We start from the raw sequence: 20,333 nt of genomic DNA, 5'->3' as shown, positions 1-20,333 counted from the left end.
TGTCCCGCGATGGCATCTGTGCGTGCATTTGGGGATGGTGACTACTCTGACATATTCGTCTCAGTCTGTCGATGTTGAGTCATGATGCTGAGAGGTTCATGAGCTAAATCAGGCAGTGCTGGTAGTGCAGGGAGGCACACTGCTGAGACAGGATAAGACAAAATACTTCCACCTCGGCTCTCTTGGTTGCGTCTGTCTCCTGCATGCCCTCGCTGGGGGTTTTTTCAAAGCTCTTTGTACCTCCTGGGATGTGGGAAAATCAGCGCTTCTGACTGCAGGACCTTCTGCAAAGGGCTGGAGGTAGGGAAAGGAGTTCAGGTTCTGTATTGGGATATAAGCGGGATTTTTTGTGCGTGTTCTTGAAAATACAAAGCGTTGGGTAAATGCTGAAGTTGGGCAGAGCAGCAGAAGAGGAGGGTATCAGTGCAGCATGAAACCTGCAGGGCACACATCGGGAGTTCTTCATAGGCACAAATGGGGGCAGGAAGAGTTAATTGTAAAGCACTGCAGGAAATTAAAATGTTGAAAAGTAATCAGACAGGAAATGTGTAAATAATCGCAACCAGAGGAAAAATAATTTCAGATACAGGTAACTCTGTGGGATGGTGAAAGCTGGACAAGCCATAGCAGTGATAGATTTGCTGATAACCTGAGATCCTGCATTTTAATATCTTTAATATTATTATAAACGTGAGATTAGGAAAATCCCTGAAGTTAGAATGGTATTAAAACACCGCATTCTGCATTAAAAATCTCTTATTTTAAAATCTTAGGAAGGTTAGAGAGAAGTAATAAATAAAGTTGTCAGGCTGTTTTGGCTTGTGAGATGTGATTAAGCTTAAAATAAATGTGTTATCAGAACACCACAAGAAACAGGGGAGAGAGAGAGAGAGATAGCATTTTTCATCCCTCAAACACTTGTAGATAATTGAAGAAGGGAGAGAAAATATTTAAAAGGTTGAAAAGCATTTAAACTAGGAGGGGAGCAATGTTAACCGAGGGAGGGGGGGATGTTGGAAATACGATGACACGAGGTTTGTAGGCTGGCATTATAAGCAGTTGAGGAGTGAGATTAAGCAAAATGCTGGAGTATGTCCTTTAGGGAGCAACAATAAGCTGTTGGGAAGACGGCACAATGGGTTTTGTTGGTGGCTAATTAGCATTCTCTTCCTCCTATCAGGGACACCAAGGGCTTGTCAGGCTGGTTTGTTCTAAGAAGACTGGAAATAGTTTTTGCTGTGGCATCTTCCCAGGAGTTGTTGTAGCAGTTCTTGAAATGAAGTTTAAAAAAAACCCCACCAAACAACAAAAAGCAGCAACAAAACCCAACCAAACAAAAACCCAGACAGTTTAGTATTCAGATCTAATGTTAAGTGATTGATGTTAAGCTATGATTAAAATGAAAGAAACAGGCAGACCTGAGCTGTGTGGAAGCATGCTAGAGTTTGGGTATAACAAAGTGCAGGTAAGGCCCTGCACATTTCAGACATGGCTGAGGTTGCATACAGCTCCCCACTGCTGGGGCTGGACAGGAGACAGAGTAAGCACAAATGAAGCAGGATCAGCCCTAATGTAGGGAGCAAACCCAACTCTTCCAGGAAACATGGCCTTGGGCAGGCAGGCTGGGCACTGTGCAGACACCTTGAAGGAGCAATGAGGTCATGGTTGTCATCCAGGCTGGGAAGGGAGGGCTGTAGGCAGGGAAAAGGAGCGTGAGGTCTGTGTGCTCTCTGGTGAATTTCCCCTCTCTCTCCTGTCTGTAGGACAAGCTCCCTCTCCCTTTTCCTCCCCTGGTTTAAGCATGCTGCCCTACCTCTGGGCTTTGTGGGGGAGGACCAGGGCCTGGAACAGCAGCCAAAATTTAAAATCAGGATTAGTCTGTTGACACGCACATAAATCAAACAGCCGTGCTCTCATAAATCTTCTCTGTGGGTTTTGCTGCTGTGGCAGTAGGAGCAGTGCAGCAGGCTGGGCTTCCCAGGGCTGGATTTCAATGCTGAGACACTTGTCCTTCACCTGGGTGGCTCGTGAAGGTCACCCCAGCTCCGTCCTGTCCCCTCCGCTGCAGCCTTGCAGTGCTGCAGGCTTTGTGTTTGCTGCTGGGTTTTATTTTCAGGCGTAGCAGGATGAAGTATCTTCTGGGGATATATTTTGCACAGTCAGCTGGCTGTTTCTGGGTTGTGCAGTTGGTGTGCTAAAAGCTGCACCTGTGCTCGGTGCTCATCGCTGCCAGCGCAGGGGAAGGGGCTGCTGCACAGATGTGTGCTTCTTTCTCTTGCTGTAATATAAGTGTGCCCTTTAAACACGGCATGCCCGGATGCAGAGCTAGAAGAGATGGACGTAGCACCCTGCTTTTCTGTGCGCTTCCATTCCAATTCCCAGGTTCCAGAGCCTCCCTACCCTTTCAAAATAATGCCTTACTGCATGTGAAGCATTTTTGTGAGATTTCAGGGGTGTGCAAGTTGCAGACCCCATAGGTGGCTCTCCATCTGCCACTCGGAAGTGAGAAAGTTACCCAAGTGTGATTAAAAACCAGTGTGATGACTCAGCGGAGCAAGGCCTGCTCTTCTGATAGAGAAGATAGTAGCGGACTGTTGCAGCGAATGGGATATTTACGTGAACCGTGTGCAATGTGTGTGACTGTGGGTGATTTCTCGGGCTGATGTTTCCATCTGTCTTCCGTGGTGTGATAAAAACTGCTTTCTCTTTTCTCCAGGGTAACCAGGAGCCAGCAGCAACTCCTGATGCAATGGTGCAGCCATTCACCACAATCCCATTTCCGCCACCCCCACAGAACGGGATTCCCACAGAGTATGGGGTGCCACACACTCAGGACTATGCAGGCCAGACCAGCGAGCACAATCTGACGCTCTATGGGAGCACACAGCCACATGGCGAGCAGAGCACGACCACAGCCAGCACGCAGAACGGATCTCTCGCAGTAAGTGAGGAAAAGTGCAGGGCAGCAGAATGACGCCTCTGGAACAGGCAGCTGTGCAGGAGGTGGCTGCCTGTTGCTCAAGTGTGCAGCAAGTCATAGGCTTGGAAAGGAGAGAATGGCAAAAAGCCAGGGGTTCTGATGATTCATTGCTGCATTCTCATCTTTCCCTTTCTGCATGTTCCCCTTGTAAATAAATGCTTGCAACAGTACCTGAGATCATGGTGCTTTTACCATGATGGTGCTGTCCAAAACACAGTCCTTCCTAGAAGGATTAGTTGCCTTCAGTCTCTTGGTGAATGATTCACGTGAATGTGACAGGGGCAAATTCTGGAAGGTTGACGGCATGAAGGATTGGAGAGTATTCTGTCTTGGAATGCTTCTGTTTTCAGGAAGCTAACAGAGTAGAAAAAGACTTTTCTTTGACTTTCTGAAAAAGGCAGGGAGCTTCAGGAGCAAAGATAGGAGAGGACCTCTCAGCTACTAGGCGTCCATTTACCAAACAAAGATTTCCAACTTCTTACATTTTTTTGCTTTCTTCTTCCCATGGCCTGGAACTGGCACTGGGCAACATGCTGGCAGATTATCCCAGGAAAAGCTTTATCCACCCCTTAAGCCACTTGTTAAGACTTAACTTCCTAATAAAGAGCCTTATGGTGAGAGCCTTCGGTGCTCAGGGGTGGATTTAATCTGTTAATGCTTTCAGTTTTGCTTGTAGTTGGGTGTTTGGCTCGTAGAGATTACTTTCCCCCTGTAAGTACTGAGTGAATTTAGTGCCAGCGATGGGAAGAGCTGATAGTGCCAGCCCGAGTGTGCACGGCTCCCAGCATGGGGCCTTGCTACTTCTGCAATGCGTACTGGTTGACAACGCCAGCTATGGCTTTGATAAGGTATCATTGAGCTTATCCTGGGAACGCCTCAGCTGGGAGCAGAAGATGGTACAAACCCAGTAAAGCACATCGATAGCGTGTAAAAGGAACTTCAGAGGCCTTACTTGGCCTAAGGCAAATGCAAATGTAGACAAGAAGAGATCGGGCTGGAAATAAAACTTAAGGCCGATGCAGGGTACAGCATGCAGAAATGCAGTTGGTCATAAAGGCATGTTGTTCAAGCCTGGAGGATCTGGGCTGCCTGTCTCCAGCAAACAGCTGGGTCGATGAGAAGAGCGGAAATGGGGAGCAAACCAAAGCGGTGCCTTTTCTCCTGTGTGCATTCGCTCTTCCCATCTTGGCCCAGAGCTCGTGAGCCTTTCTTTATAATGGAAGTGATGCGAGCCCTGACCTTGGCCATGGGCTCTTGCCAAACCTCTTGCTCCTTTTCCTTATTAGGAGCCGTCCCCACAGTGCTGCAGGGCCTGGCTCTGCCTCCCATCAGCCAGTGCCGGCTCCGCACAGCCCTCCGTGTGCGCGCCAACTGGGGATGGGGACGGAGCAGCCTGTGTGTGGGAGGGAGCGTTGCTGGGAGACTGCAGGGAGAAGCTGGTGTTGCCAGGAGGGAGCATGACTGGGAGAGGTGATCTGAGAAACAGGCAGGGTAATGTGCAGCGCTGTTCTTGGGAGCAGTTGGGCGTGTCTGGTGTGAGCACTTAACGCAGTTAAAGGTGTGCAAGCTGAGCGTGCAAAGTCAGTCTCTGTGGCCACAAAGGAGTGAGGGTGCAGCTGGGACTGCTCAAACCCAGAGCATCCCTGTTATTGGCGTGTGGGGCAGGGGATGCAGCTCGGCCATGGGCATTCCCACACTTCTAATGCTTCGGGTTTTGGATTGCCTTTGTCCCTCTATCTCTCTCTGTACAGGAACCCTACTGTATGAATTTATTTTTATTCCGTGGGGTGCCTTGGGATGTAATTGCTTGCAACTTTTCTCCTTCTCAGTACGCTGATTAATGATGTAGGAACTAGAGGGAGGAAGAAGGCTCAGCAGTTGCTCAAGCTAAAGCATGCTGTTAAAATACAGCAGAACAGGTTGGTTGTTTCATCTTGAACATCTACAGCTACCGTCAAGCATCTTGCCTATCACACAGGCTGGTTATTGCTTGTTTGACAGACATGTCCAATCTATGTGGAATAGACTGCTATGCTTTAAGGAGCTTTCCCTTCATTTTGTTGTCTTGCTCAAATGCCAGTGCTAACTTTAACATTGCAAAAACTCGTTGTGGGTGATATACGATCCTCCCCTCCCATTATTGGGATTGACAAGCACAGCTGCTGTCATCTGTGCGAAGGCGATACCCCTGACTGAATAGCTAGCGGGTTTTTTAGCAGCTGACTGCAAGCCTGTGCTCCCATGGGATAGCTCACACATTTCCTTAGGCCAGGCAGATCAGGTCCCTCCTTGCTTTTAAGAACAAGGCTTGTAAGACTGCCCTCTTGGCAAGACAGAACGGGATAGCAAAAAATGTGTGGATTTTTGGCTTTTCAGGCTGGTAGTGTTAGGGAGAATTGCAGAATTAACAAAATATGGGGTGACTTATAGGTCCCTTATAGGAAGAGGAGTGTCATCTGGTTGGTATTGGCTTATGCAGTAGTGTGGTGGGGTCTGTATTGGGGTCCCTTACACAGTGTAGGGTTATCTCCTCATAGGAACTTGTCAAGATCTCATGAACAAGTTGGACTGAATGACTTGAGATTAGCCTTGGGATCTGCTGAGTTAATGCACAGTGATCTGGAAGGCTGAGGTCAAACAGCAGCTGTGAACTTAAGTGAAAGAAACCTTGGTAGTTAAAGCCCATGCCTCACTGTGTGCTTATCTAGGCTGAGCAAAGCTCTCAATTGAAGGGGTTGGCTAGTTGGTGTGATCAGCAGAGGGTGAGCTTGGTTCTGGAGGCCAAAGTGTGGTGGAAAGCATTCAAAGCTCTTGGAGCAGAGGCACGGGAAAGGAATTGACACAATAGGTGGTGTAATACAAACAGCTTAATAGTTTGGAACCTTTTTATTTTGGGATCAGGCTTCATCCATGGGGCTTTGTTTCTTGTCTGGCATGTTGGTCTCCTGGTCATCATCTCTGAGCATCTGTCCTTTCTCTTGATACTGTCCCAAAGCACAGCTGAAAGACCTGCCTTAAAAATAGCCCGAGGTAGCAGACCATATTTGGCCTACTCTCTCTGCCTGTTACAGCCTGTCTCTTAAACTGTTGACACTCTGCATTTCACTTTTTATAGTGCTGGGCTGCCTGGCTTCATCCCCTTCCCCTTTCTTAGTTTACATGAATTCTCCCTGCTGGAGACAGAGAGCACAGAGAGCCCCAGGGAGCGATGCTAACGAGGCCATGGCTCTTCTGGCAGCTGAGCTGATCTAAAGATTCACTGCTGTCAGAAAGAAGAGATCTGGCTCCCAGCACAAATTCCCACTCCTGTTTACCGGCTCTGGCATTCCTCACGTGAGCCACTTGAATTCACTGACCCGGCAGAAAGCTGTCCAATTCTTTGGCTGGGTTAATGAATTAGAGGGGCTCCTGGAGGAATCCAGCACATGCTGTTGTCGCAAGGTAGGCACATGGAGAGCGTGGCCAGGAGCTGAGAGCAGTTGTCAGCTCGCTGCATCTCCTGGTGCTCTACCCGCAGAGGGAAGATTAATCATCGCTGAGCTACAAAAGCTTGCTTGATAGTAAATGCATTGCACTTAATACTGTGAGCTGATTATTCAGCTCGTTTCTCTTGTTAATGTCAGAGGGAAGAATTTGTGTGTCTATATAAATTACAGAATGCAGCTGGAGCTATGGAAGTCGAGGAGTAAGTTTATGCAAATGACTTTGCACGAAAATGGCAGGTGCTGTCGCCTCGGCACTGCGTTGTCGTGAACCAATATAAAGCATTATTTAATTACAGAGCAGTGTGTCTCTCAGCTTTTCAGCTTGCCATACTGAAGCATATATAACTCATCTGCCGCACCATAAAGGGATAGAGTCTTCCAGGTTTTGTGAAGACACATCTGTGGTGGGGGACCCCTGTGTACCATGTTCAGAAGCAGGATGGGAGGCTGCTGGGTCGGCTGGCTGTGGCCCAGGCATCCAACAAGGCCTGACAAGGGAGGGAGCCAGCAGCATTATGGAGGTTCCTCAGTTTATTTTTATAATGCATGACTTTTTACACTGTCGGATAGTGATAGGACAAGGTGAGAAGGCTATAAAAGGAGATTTAGGTTAGATGTCAGGAGGAAATCTTTCACTCAGAGGGCAGTGAGGTGCTGGCACAGCTGTGGTGCCCCATCCCTGGAGGTTCAAGGCCAGATTGGATGGGGCCCCGGGTAGCCTGAGCTGGTGGGTGTCAGCCCTGCCCATAGCAGGGAGTGGGGCTGAGTGGGCTTTGAGATCCCTTTCAACCCAACCATTCTATGATGAGGCTGTAAGAATGACTTTCCCTCGGGTATTTTTTACCTAGTCTGAGATAGAGGAAAATTTTCCTCTGTAATTATTTTTCATCACTGCAGTAATTAAAGCGTTTGCTCTTGTTAAGGTATTTCAGGTGAGAGATATCCTTAATGAGCATCCTTGGTTCTCTTTTGATACCACCGAGCAGGTAGATGTGAGGAGGAGCAGGCTCCCAGTTTGTATGTAGCTGCTGGTTGTTCAGACACCACAGATTGGAAATCGCTGTCTGGAGGTAGCAAACTCTGACATTTAACATCAGAAATTTGCTTTGAGTATGAGGCAGATTATTTTGGTTGTCAGCGCTTCCAGACTCGTGTCTAGTGGGGCAGATTTAAAAATGATTTCAAAGGAGAAATAGAGAATAAATCAGAAAATATCATTATGTGAGCATATACAGCCGTGGTAGTGCTGTGTATCTCTCAAAGGTTAGAGGAGATCTAGAAGCAGCGCGGAGAAGGATAATAGCGATGATGAAAAGGGTGTAGCGGGTTCTTTATGAGAAGAAATGAAATCTTCACTTAGGAAAAGAGCCGATAGGCGAATGAAGGGATGTGACATGCGTGGAATACTGAGTAGTAGTGAGAACTCTCCCACTTACTAGGATGCGTGCAGGAAATAGCCCTGTGGTGTGCATATTTAAATTACAAAAGAAAAAGGAAACAACAAAAAACAACCCTCACAACTTCATGTTTTTGCCCATATAATGAAGAATTTAAGTGTGGGACTCTTGTACATAGAATAACAGAATTGCTCAGGCTGGAAAAGACCCTCAAGATTGTTAAGTCCAACCATAACCTAACCATCCTACCCTAACAACCCTCCGCTGCATTGTGTCCCTGAGCGCCACTTCCAAATGGTTTTTAAACACATCCAGGGATGGTGACTCTGGGGTGCCTATTCCAGTGCTTAACAACCCTTTCTGTAAATAAGCTTTTCCTTGTATCCAACCTAAACCTCCCCTGGTGCGTTCATGGGATGCTTTGGAAGCTGAGTATGAATGGGTTCATAAAACTCTCAAAAACATTTTATGGGCAAATGGGTTCATTGCCAGCTACAAAGAAGGCATGACCTGGCTCTGCTTGATGGAGGCTGAGAGACCTTCAGGGTGAGAGGCCAGAGGAGCACTGCTGTGCGTTTGCCTCATTCCTGTGTTCTTACCCAGGTAACAGCCAGAAGCAAATACACCGAAGGTTACCCTAGCTAATAGAAGTAGTCAGAAGCTCAGCAGAAGTGGTTTGGTATATGCTTAGCCATTTTTTGTAAGCGGTGGGAGCTCCTGCATCCTTCACTCAGTGCTGCTCAGGTGCAGTGTAATAAGAACAGGAGAGGTTTTGCCATTCAGTGCCCAATTCCTTGCTCACTTTTCCACCAAATCTTCTATGTGGGTATCTGGTGGTGAGCATCTGTTTGTTTTGACCCAGGCATTTCAATGGAAATTGCAGAGATCTTCTAGCATTTTCTGCACTCCTTCTGGCAGCAGGTAGGTTGCCTTCTGCCAGCCCCAGTGTGCAGTCCCTGACTCCATACAGTTCCTTAAGGTCTTGATCCTATCAAGGTGTTTTTGCTTTTTATGCATCCAAGACTGGTCTAGAAGCAGTGGAGTGAGCACAGTCTGTCTCTCAGATGCTGTAAGCCACCCAAGTCCCCTTTTAAATAAGGCTGTTAGTTACAGTTTGTATTCTGTAAATATTTTCTTCTGCAGTGATTTATGGTTCATGGTGGTTCGCAGCCTTTGGAGTGCCTGTTTCTTGAGGCAAGAAGTCAGGGGGTTGTTGTTCACTTTGCTGTGGCTTGGATCTGAGGCAGTACCAGTTCAGGAGAAGCAAGTGGGAAGCAATGTGTGACCTGTTGGATCAGGGTCCTTTTTGCTCCTGGCGGAGTGGCCCCTTATCTGCTGGCACAGATGGATGTCTACTCCAGGCTCAGGTGCACCCACTGCTCCCCCTTCCTCCCAGAAGAAATCCTTCAGCATTGGCTTGTTTGTTCAAGCTGTTCTGGGGAGGAAAGCCCGGTTGGGAGGGTGGCTGTACAGCCGTTTCCAAGCCCTGCAAGATGCTCTATTCCCCCTTTATATGTATGTTTCCCTTTGCAGCCGCCCCTTCTTGCTTAGGGTTTCTTTACTGCCAGTGGGTATGAGGAGGTGGCATGGGGGCAAGGGGAGGGAGGAGCTGAGCGAAGCAAATACCGTGTGTGCGTGTTGAGCTTCGGTGCAGCTCTCGGTGACCTTGAACAGCTCAGAGCTTGTGTGTGCAGGCGTGAATGACATTATCGCTGCATAAGTGTATGTTACCCGGACTACAGTGAGGAGGCAGCGGGGATCCAGGGCTGTTTCCAAACACGGGGTCTTTGCCCAACTGCGTGTGCTGAGACCCAGGGAACAGCTGTCAGCTCCCTTCTGTGTCTCAAAACCTGATGTGGGGAAGGGAAGGAGTCGGGGTGAGGAGCGGGTGTTGGGTGAAACACGATGATAAAAGCTTGGGCTCGGTCAGGGCAGCGCTTTGCCAGTCTCCATTATGTGCTGCCGGAGAACGGGCTCGGGGCCCTTCCTTTCATCTCCTTCCTAATGAATTAAGACAAGGAATAACTATAAAAGGAAGGGGGGAGGGGAAAGCAAGATCTGAGGAGACTGTTTCTTTCATTAATGTTGCAGCCGAATGTGTGGCAGTAGACAAATGTATCGAGCTAATGTTATAGTGGCAGAAAGTTCAGCTCTTACCTTGGGGCTGTGGATGCAAAGAAATGAGAGAGGTTGCAGCATCCAGAGAGAAGAGGTATTTAATGTTAAGCTACTGCTGAAAAATCAAGGAAATGAGTGGGCCTGCAAAAACATGTAGTCAGAAAGGTAAGGTTGGGCTGAGGTCCCCATCCCTTCTCTTATTTCTCCAATTTAAAGCCTTTGTCTTGTACACATCTCACATGCTGGAAAAGTGACTCCTATGTGACAGCAGCATGCTGCCATATGTGGGAACAGCTGTGAGTGTTTTTGAGCAGGCCACTGTAAGTGATAGATTGCACCCTTGGTAAGAAAAGAGTTCTGCCCTCTGCTTATAAACAAATGGCTGGGAGAAGAGTTCAGGCAACCTCACCACTCCCTCTCTTCTGGCAGCAGCAGGACCAGTCCTATGCCATCTATATTTCAGTTTAGGGTCTAACATGGTTTTGTTGTCGTCGTTCAGAGCCTCTGTCTTCCCTGATTCCCACTGCAGAAGGTACAGTGTTGAAGCATGAGAACATTTGCCCACTTGCCAATTCTATGCATGACTTGGGATGTGGTGAATTGCTCTATCGAGACTCCAAAACGTGCTTGAAAATGGGTCAGAGATACCTTACAGCAGGAGCATCAGTGATTCTGGGGGAGTTGTTTTGGAGCGCTCACTCCAACACAGGCATTGTGTGCAGTGGTGATGAATGGGCTACCCCTGTGCTTTGTCCTGCTTGGGCAGACTTACCCTGAGGAGCAAAGGACTCTGATGGAGTAATAAAAATAAAACCACCAAATAGCATGGTGTGATTTAATCACAACCCAGCTGCATTGATTCTTCCCCCAGGGTACACTCTGTGTTTGAAGATGCATTTTGTCACAGGGGTAAGGGTAGGAGAAGAGTTGGGATTTGAAGAGGGGATGGCTACTTTTTAGATATGGTCAAATGGAAGTTTCTGAGGTTGTTCTTGAAAATCTGATATCTGAGCAGTAGAGGGGTTGAGCCTTGGCCAAATAAAAATTCTTCATCCTGCTTGGCTTCTCCCGAGACTCACATGGCTCTGGGGAGTAGAGATAATTGCAGGGCAGTATCTCTGCTCCTCCTATCACAGCTTAATTTATATTAATCAGATCAAATGTGTTTTACACTGTCCTACTAAAACAATATGGAAAGCTGCCACTGCTTTGCTCAGCACAAGAGCCTGGTGCTTAACCATTAGCTTGTTTTTGTCAGCCTGTTACAACCACTGTATGAGTTCAAGGTCATATCTGTCAGGGACATTTCTGGCTAGAAGAAGCTTTCTTAATGTTCCCAGTATAGTTTATCTGTGGAAAGATGAGATAGTTTATTTTTTTTTGTCCCAAGTATCCCCAAGTGTTGTATATGAGGTGATATGCAGGGCAGTCTAGTGTGCCCAGACAGTGGTTGGGGAACCAGTGCGGGCAACTCTCCACATGCTTTTCTTTTTCGTAGACAAACTTATATTTAGAGAGGGAAGAGAGGGAAAAGAAGAAGAGAGGCCTTCGCCAAAGCAACCCCCTACTTCTTAATTGTGAGTTTGAAGGCATGAAGGTGCCTTAAAATGGCTTACAATTATGCAGTCTTTGCTTTCTCACAGAGCTTCTTTTCACTAGGTGTATTGAGGAGAAAGTCAGGTTGGCACCTAATGAAATGAAAGGACATTTTGAAGTGCATCATACAAGTGTCAGAGCGTTAGTCCCACGGGGCTGTGGCAAGCAATAGGAGATGGGAGTGAGTGGGTGGATGCTCTTTGGATACCTTTACCCATCCCTGCTTGCTCTTGCACAGGGATGGAACAATAAGACTGGCTGTGTTATGGTCTGCTCTGTTCGGTGGCTCTGAGTGTTTGCTGATGTGCTTTTAATGAAAGAGCAAAAACCCCACCATATCCTCATGGGTGCATTTTGCAGAGGGACTGTCCCTTGCCTGTTGAGTACTTTGCTCAGATGTTACTGCCTTTTACTCTTAGCCCAGCACAAGCAGCTGAAGTTCTCTACCTTGCTTCTTCTCTGTGGAGCCATTAGGTCTCCTGGCACACGTGTACCTCCTTGCTGTACATTCTCTTTGCACAAGTACTGAGAGCCCACCCTTGCCCTGGCTTTGCTGTACCAGTTGGTGCTTGGGGGTGCCGGGCCTAATTCCTTTAGTTTAGTTGCGGAGCTGGCAGCGGAAAGTAGCATTTGGAGGTTCTTTATAAATCCAGCAGTGCTAATAACTGTTTCCCGTCCCTGGGATGGCTTTTAAATGTACTAGAAAAGTTAATCAAAGACATCCGTAAGCTGTCGATACGTGGATTTTACCATTTAATTATAGACCTTCTTTTGGGGGTGGTGTCTCTCTGAAGGGAGCTTGACGGAGCAGATGCCTTTTTGCCTGGAGATGCATTTCTGGTATTGGCCCAGTGAAGAGCTGCCACTTCAGCTGTGGGATTTTGATGATTGCAGGAACATCCTGCCACATGAGATTAGAGCGGCGGTGCTACCTCCCAGCTTCAGGATACGGAAGATCCGCCTCTTCATTAGAGCTTTCATATGGTGGCAGCTGAAGTGAGGAAGAGCAGGGGAAAATAGAAGTGATTTAAGAAAACCAAAGGCAAATCTACTAAGCTAAAAGGTGATACGAGGGGAAGGAAGATGAGATCTCATTACTGTTTAGTTGTGGAAAGGGAAGGGAAGAGCAACAAATCGATGGTTAAGCATTGCTGGCTTTATCAAAGTAATCGTCAAGTACTCAGATACTGCAGTCACAAATAGAGTACTAATACATAAAAAGAGATGGATGAAGTGCATTAAAGTAATTTGTATGGTTTCTATTCATGCACACACTTGTGTCTTTCTGATTTCAGCAGACAGAAGGAGGGGCGCAGACAGATGGACAGCAATCACAGACACAGAGCAGTGAGAGCACCGAGAGCAAATCCACTCCAAAACGACTTCATGTGTCTAACATTCCCTTCCGCTTTCGAGATCCTGACCTTCGACAGATGTTTGGGGTAAGTTTACTGAAACCCTTCAAAGCACAGCAGGTTCTCCTTCACCACAGGCAGAATGTACAGTGCTGCCTTATGTTCTCTGGGGGAACCTTTCTTTTGACCCTATCCCAGTTTACTGAGCACCTTCTAAAGTTGTTGCAGGATTAGGGCAATTAGTAGCATTTGGTCAGTACACATGAAAACTCTGTGTTGTGCATATAAAAATGTTAATTATGAGCTAATGATAGGCTTGAGGGGAAAAAAACAAACAACACAACAAAACTTCACCTCATTTCCCAGTGAAGACTAGGATTAAACATTGACTTAATATATCCCTCACAAAGCACTGTTTTTCAGTTGCTTAGGAACTTGTTGAAATATTTATGTCTTTCCTTGTGATGCACTTTCTGTGATGAAAAATTACTTCAAGGAACTGGCCAACTAGTAATTGCATATGGAAAAGCTAGTGCAAGTCAGCTGGTATTTTGAGTTGAGTATGATATACATTTTGTTTCTTTTGATGGAATACTTTTGTCTCCCCTAATCTTCATGTGCAATTCATCTTCTCAGTTTATAAGCTCTTTGGGAAGAGTTAGTTTACATGAGTATAGCTGGTGGCTTTTTCCATGTGGACCCAGATGAGCTGGGTGCCTCATGACCCAACATTGAGGTGAAGTTGGCTATATATCATCATCAGGAATCTCTGACTTGTTGGTATGATGGTAGCGTTCTTGGTTGATGATGTGTCTCAAAGTCTTTAGAAATACTTCTTTATAAAGGTAACAGGCCTAACATGTTGCTGCCTATTTAAGATGCAGTGCAGAGCACTCAGGTCAGGAAAGAACAAAGCTGAGGTTGCTTTACTGTGCTGCTTTGAGTGTGTGTCCTTGATGCCAAACATGTAGCCAGCTATTCCTCCAAATTCTGCACTATTCTGCAGTTTCAGCTATTGCATCTCTTTAGACTTGTGTATGTGTATATGCATCTATGTGAGCTTTCAAAGGGACAGTAGTGTTACAGTATTTTAAGTGTGTCAAATTGACGTTTTGACTTTAAGCTTAAACTTACACATGAAGAAAGGGTTAACTGGAATTACTGATTCATTGCTTGGACAATAGAAAGCATGCAGAAATACTAAAACTGTAATTGATGGTCTTCAGCTGGAGCCTTAAGTTGCTGTATATTGTGAGATGTATTTGGGTTTTGTTCTTAACATTTTTTTATTTTAGTTTTTATTATTATTATTTTGTGTTTTTATTTTCTTTAGCTGTAAGAAGCTATTTTGTGGATGAAACCAAATTGAGAAGTTGTGAAAATTCCAGGGGACAGGGCTGCTATTCAGAGGGACCTCAGCAGGTCTTCAGACACCTTCCATCCTGGGAGGTGTTCGACTTGACTGGATACAGCCCAGCCAAACTGATCTCATTAGACCTGCTCTGAGCAGGTGTTGAACTAAATGACCTCTGGAAATAGGTCCCAGTTGAAATTACAACTCTGATTCTATCGCTAGAGGCCTGGATTGGCATTCCTTCTTGTTCATGCATTAGATTGCTGCACTTTTGACATCTGTGGGAATGTTTTCAGGGCGAAACTCATCTCCTGGCAATCTGCGATTGCTGAGTCTTCAGTTGCCTGCTCTGCTTGTGTTTTTTAGCTTACTTTTTGCTGTTTCAGAGCTGTGCAGTAGGCATTTCCGTCCGTTTTGGATAAACTGGTTGCTGAAATCACAGCCAGTTCTTGGACCACCTGCTACAGTCTGTATTTAGCACACCCTGCTCTATGCTGCTGCTTCTCCCTTCTCCTGGGAGCTGTATCACTTGCATAAACTGTTCTGTGTTTGTGCTGCCCCTTCCCTTGGGCCTGGTGCTTGGCTCAAGGCTGGATGCTTTCATACACGTTTACACTGATACTTTCCTCGCTGTACTCCTGGCATGGGGACAGGAATGAAATGGAAATGGCAAGAACATCCCTGTCTCAGTGACTCTCAACTCTCATGTCTGCTTTGGAGATGTAGAGACACAGATGATAAGAATGAACTGATGTTCTGGTGTGGAGCGTGTAGAAAAGATGGCTGCTGCATTAAGGTTTCTTGTCTTTTTTGGGGACCCAGATGTTGCCACTTGTGCACTTCCGAACCCCTTATGTGAGCTACATGGGTTTCTGTTGCTCCCTAAGTCATCTGATTTTGGTTTACTTTTAGTCTGAATGTCATCTGTAGTTCCAGCATGGTGTTGTGATTTTGACTCAGGTAAATGGTGTATTCCCTCTAAAACCTTTTTGCTAGTTCACTTGGCACTGTGTTTTCTGAGAATTATGCATACCAGACCATATCTATCTTTGGAGGCATTAAGAAATTTCCTGTAAGGAAAAACTTTATTGTTTTGCCAAAGAAATAATCAATGGTTCTTGCAGCTCTCCCTTCTTCTCCGTGGTGCTTCTCTCAGCAAGTTTAGAGCCTCAAGCAAGAGAGCATTTCTGACTGAATCCTCGTTACTTCTATTTCTCTTTCAGGATCAGGATGCTTTCCCTTGGGTGACTCACTGAAACCAACCCTTTCTCCTACAGGGGACTCATGGTTGTCTGAATCTTCAGCTGTGGCTGCCTATAACCCCTGTCTTCTCCCTCTCCCTTCTGTGTGTCAGGTCACATCTCTTCAACGTCATATCTGAGAGACTCAAAATCCTTGCCTGGAGTGGTTTTCCCAAGCTACTGTACAATGAGAGAAATTGGGTAGACAGCAAGGCAGCTGAGGAGGAGGAAATTAATGTGATGGTGGGGAATAGGAGGAAAGAAGTCCCCTGAGGACTCAACAGCATGCGAGAGAGGTCAGCCCAGTCCTGAGGCACAAAACATTAGCTGATGCCTTCACCCCCAGTCCTGAGTAGAGGTGGACTTCAGATGTGTTGTTGTGTGTGTGATTAAGTGGAGATTACATAATGCTGTCCAAACCATTGCCATTTGGGAGAGCTGCAGACATAAGGATTTCCTGACAAATTCAAGTTCTTTGGGTTTCAAGTCGTCTTTCTCCTGTCACGTGTTTCTAACAGTTCCCTAAAATATCCTCAGCGATGGAACAAACATTTCCTTAAGTATATGCTTCTTATAGGCTGGCAAATAAAATAGGCTTCTTAGAGCAGGTAATATTTACCTGACATTTTGTGATGCCAATGGAAAGACTTCAAGAAAGCTTCTAGAAAGAACAGGTCATTTTTAATGCACACAGTTCTGCACCCAGTGTGGAATAAATCAATAGTTGACCTTGTTCTAGGAGATAAAGAAGAGTTAATAGCTGATCTGAAATCCCACGGTTGCCTAGGTACCAGTGATTGTTATTTGTCTGTATTTACTTTGTGCAAATAGAATATGGCATCAGTCAGTAATGCAAGGAGCCTTAGAAGAGTCTGTTTCTTAGTTTAAACAATTGGAGAAGGTGCATTTAAAAGGGGGAAGCGTTAATGGAAGCTGTAAAGTATTCAGCAAAATCATCCTGATGGCCAAGAAGGCGTGATTCTGTGGTCATGGAAAGTGTGGTGCCTTAAAGCAATCTGCACATCACACAGGGGGGATGAAGAGAAAGAACAAAATAAATAGCAATGAATGTAATTACTTAAGCAAAGAATTAGGTGGGAAAGAAAATGCGCTACATCTCTGGGTTACTGCTGACGTAATTTCAAAGGAGAAAGTGTCATTTATTTACATGCAAAGAACAAAGACCTAATAGGGCGTAGGGCCAGTATAAAATTAGTATTTTAAAATTAAAAACCAAGTATTTGCATAGTATTTGCTGCGCTTGTGATGTAATAGGAAGTATTTTTACCATATCTGGTTTTGTATATAATTTATAATGAGGGAGGATAAGATAGTGCTTGCTAATATTTATTAGAAATCAAGCAACAACCAAAAAGCCAAGTGAGCATTAGCAGATAGATAAGGTATGCCCAAGGACAACAGCCAAACCAGTAAGCTCTTTTATTCATTAATATTAATTTTTAACCAGTTTGTGTAAGCTGGGGAAATTGGGGAGGGCTGAATTCACTATTTGGAACAAAATAAGGGGGTGATTTGAAAAGCTACACGCTAATTATCTGAGTGTTGATCCGATGTAAAAATGACTTTGGGAAGTTTTAAAAAAGCATTGGAATTTGAAGGAGGAGTTTACTGTCATTCAGTGCGACTTCCTGTAAGGTAATGCATCTTTCTAACAGATTTTGTCGCTTTTGACAAGACTATTCAAAACAATACTGAGATAGTTGAATATTGCTTTAGCATTTGGATTAATTAGTGTGGCCTGTTTTTACTTAAAACAAGACTGTAGAAGAGAACATGTCAGAGAGGTTAAAAAGTCCTTAATAGTAGATCATGTAAAGTCATGCTTACTGGGGAGTAAAAAAAAAAAAAAAAAAAAAGTTATAAAAAAAAAAAGTTATAAAAATAACTTATGGCTTTTAAGATGAATAGATGAATGGCTTTTGAGGTGTGTAAGGTGTTGGGTTCATTTCTTCAGCTTCAACCTCGAAAAGAGGTTGGAAGATGACTAGGTTGTGCTGTACAGGTGCTTACACATGGATGATACCTACTTATAGGGCTTTTAGATCTTATTTGCAGCCATAACAAGATTTTCCAGCAGGAAGGTAGAAGTTATCACAATTAACCTTGAAATAGAAGGATAAATTCGTTGTCAGTTAGGCTGATACAAACAATGGAGCAGCTTACTGGGGAGTGAAGGAGCTGCTGTCAGTGCTAAAAACAAGCTAGCCCATTTTTTTAAATGTTCTTATCTAGTTTTTGAGGGACATTCTGCAACTTGTGTGTGAAAGGTTTCTGACACAGTGGTAGTCTCCTTAATTGCTAGTGAGCTGCTCCCTTCCTTAATGGACGGTGTAAGCAGAAGAAAATCTCATGTTTCCATCAGCACATTCCCAATCCTTTCAGCATTGTACTGTGATAGTGTCTGTGATCGTGCCTCATCACTGATACCTTCAGTCCTTCCTTATTTGGCTTCAAGAAGCAGTTTGTCTCCCAGTTTAAAACTGACTGAGATAATGTGGTCAGCTCTGATGACCTTCATAGTCTCCTGGGGAAGATGAAGGCTGGACCGGGTTGCTAAAAGAGGAATATCCATCTGCTCTTCGGCTAAATCACAAATTTCCTCCGCAAACGAAAGCAAAGTGGATCGATTTGGCGGTTCATAGAGACATTTGTGTACTAAATCCTACTTATCTGCTGTGGAAGCAACAGCACAAGTAGTAAGGAGTGATTTTTCTCAGATTTTGCCTTGGTGAAATGCTCTCAAGTGCTCACAAATCTTCTCCTGTTATTAAAAATGAGAGGAAAAAGAGCATAAGGTAAAAATAAGGAACATGTTGATGACGATTGTAGGTGAAGGTGGGATAGAAGTGTAAAGAATGTGAGATCACAGGCTCTGGCTTCAAATGGCTGGCTTTTTTCTTTTTAGTGCAACATTTTGCCTAGCTTTTGTCACAGTTTCTTACTGTAAGTTGTTAATTGCTTCTGTTGAGGGAACCTCTTCAGCCCAGCCCAGGTGATTAGGGAAGCTTTGTGTGATCCGAACAACTCAACTCTGGGACCTCTATCGTGAATATTCTTGGAAGGTTTTGCAACCTGAAAGTCTCGGCCTCTTGGCACTCTGTTTCCTAAAACAAATCAGTGGGTATAAGTTCTCATTGAACTTTCTTCTAGTGTCAAGAGTGCAAAACACCTCTATGTGCCTATGCTTTCAGGCTGAAAAGTTGATGGTAGGGCTTTCTACCAGTAAGTTGATTTGAATCTACAAGTAATTCATGATACACAACTGCTGACGATGTCAGAAAACTATTCGTTAGGTATTAAGGTAGGCAAATAATCTGATGGAACAAGAATAATAGGAAAGGTCTGCAAAGGGACTTGTCTGCTTTTTGATTAGATTAAACATTCAAAGGAGGAAACTTATCTTTTGGGTATTGAGATCCTTTCCTAGCTCTTCCTGTGGTAAGGTAGCACCAGGCCTTTGCTTCTGCTGATTGATCTAACCGAGTAGTGTTAGAAGAGCTGTTCATCCTGATGTTTCACCAGTGCAGTTCCAGGAGTCACCTTCTGTGACTGAGTGGTGATGGCTCAGCACTGCTTGAGCATCGTGCTCTGTCTGAATGGCCACACCAGGGACCACAGCACTCCTCTACAGAAGTACATGTGCCACAGCAGCTGTCATGAGCTGTTGGACTGTCTCATAAAGGTTTTACGAGTCCTCTCTAACCCATCTTGGAGTCTCTGCTGCTTCTGTGGGTGCAGTTGCAGATACAGATGTTCTTAGATGAAAGACATCCCGTCAGGTTGGGAGCTGGAGCAAGGGCACTCACTGCAGCAATGGCCCCTCCTGCATACAAAGTACACTTGCTTGTGCACCTCAGGCTTGAGGACCTGAAATTATTTCCTGCATAAGCAATTGGTTTCTTGGTGATGTTGAATTTCTAGTGGAATTTGGACTCTCACTGAAAACGGACTGTTGGATATCTTCTGGGTTTAGGTACTTTACTGCACTCATCTCTCAGTGAATTGCATAGCTGCTTGGGCATGGAAAATTCTGTTGTAGCAGTAGGAGGTTGTCAGATAGTGGCTTATGTTACCTTTTGATTGTTCCATAACTTACAGAGAATTCACCTTATAATCCCTCTTGCTGGCTTCTGTAGGGTTAAGTTATTTGTCTGGCACGTTTTGGAGCTGGTTTCTGAAAGCTCTAGACAGGCAGAGGAGGTAGGGCCAGCTGGAACAGAGCCTGCAGGAGGGGCCCTACCAAACTGTCAGTGCCTTGGAAGGCAAAAGCTCTCTGGTGCCAGATCTCTCAAATTTATTATATGTAATGTAGTTATGGCCTCTGCTGGAAAAATCTGCTGCCTTTGTGTCATCTGGGTAGAAAGAAACACACAGCATGCTTCTCCTTTCACAATGCCCTTGCTCCTATGAGGTGCATCAACTTCAAGCAAGAAAATTGGGTTGTGTTCATGGCTGTTGTCTGTTAATACCTGTTAAAACTGTAATCTCCATCAGTCCTTGCTGCCATTGCAGAAAAGATGATTCTAATTTACCTCCTTTCCTGAAAAATAGCTGAACACACATACAAGATCACTTCAGGGAGTGGAGAACTAAGGCACAGCAAGATTCTGAGACCCCTATGCCATAGCATAATTGAAAGCGTGTGTGTACATATATATATACCTACCACATGATTGAGATATGTACATATATATCTCACACACAGCCAGTTCATGGAGAAGGCTTCTTGTGTGACCTGATGTGTATCAGGGTGATGTGCTGGTCTCTCAGTCGCATAGTAAGCTGC

The 20,333-nt window shown here is 45.1% G+C and overlaps 1 protein-coding gene across 50 annotated transcripts in view; it reads left to right on the top strand.

The window, feature by feature from the left end:
* Positions 1–20,333, top strand: part of RBFOX2 (RNA binding fox-1 homolog 2) — a 157,652-nt gene that overhangs the window by 97,568 nt on the left and 39,751 nt on the right. For 49 of the 50 annotated variants that reach the window (XR_014935598.1, XR_014935617.1, XR_014935622.1 and 46 more), the window contains 2 exons: positions 2,717–2,941; positions 12,872–13,018. Coding sequence is in view for 37 of the 50 variants with exons in the window: in XM_032444988.2 (XP_032300879.1) it covers positions 2,717–2,941; positions 12,872–13,018 (372 nt within the window). In the remaining 13 variants the exon portion in view is untranslated. Of the gene's footprint in view, positions 1–2,319; positions 2,383–2,716; positions 2,942–12,871; positions 13,019–20,333 lie in introns of those variants that run through there. The other variant, XM_085519079.1, reaches the window with a different exon arrangement.

The sequence above is a fragment of the Coturnix japonica genome, chromosome 1 (genome assembly GCF_054131305.1).
Source record: "Coturnix japonica strain WE chromosome 1, WE-NBRP24, whole genome shotgun sequence".
NCBI lineage: Eukaryota > Metazoa > Chordata > Aves > Galliformes > Phasianidae > Coturnix > Coturnix japonica.
This window is presented reverse-complemented; position numbering and strand designations above follow the sequence as displayed.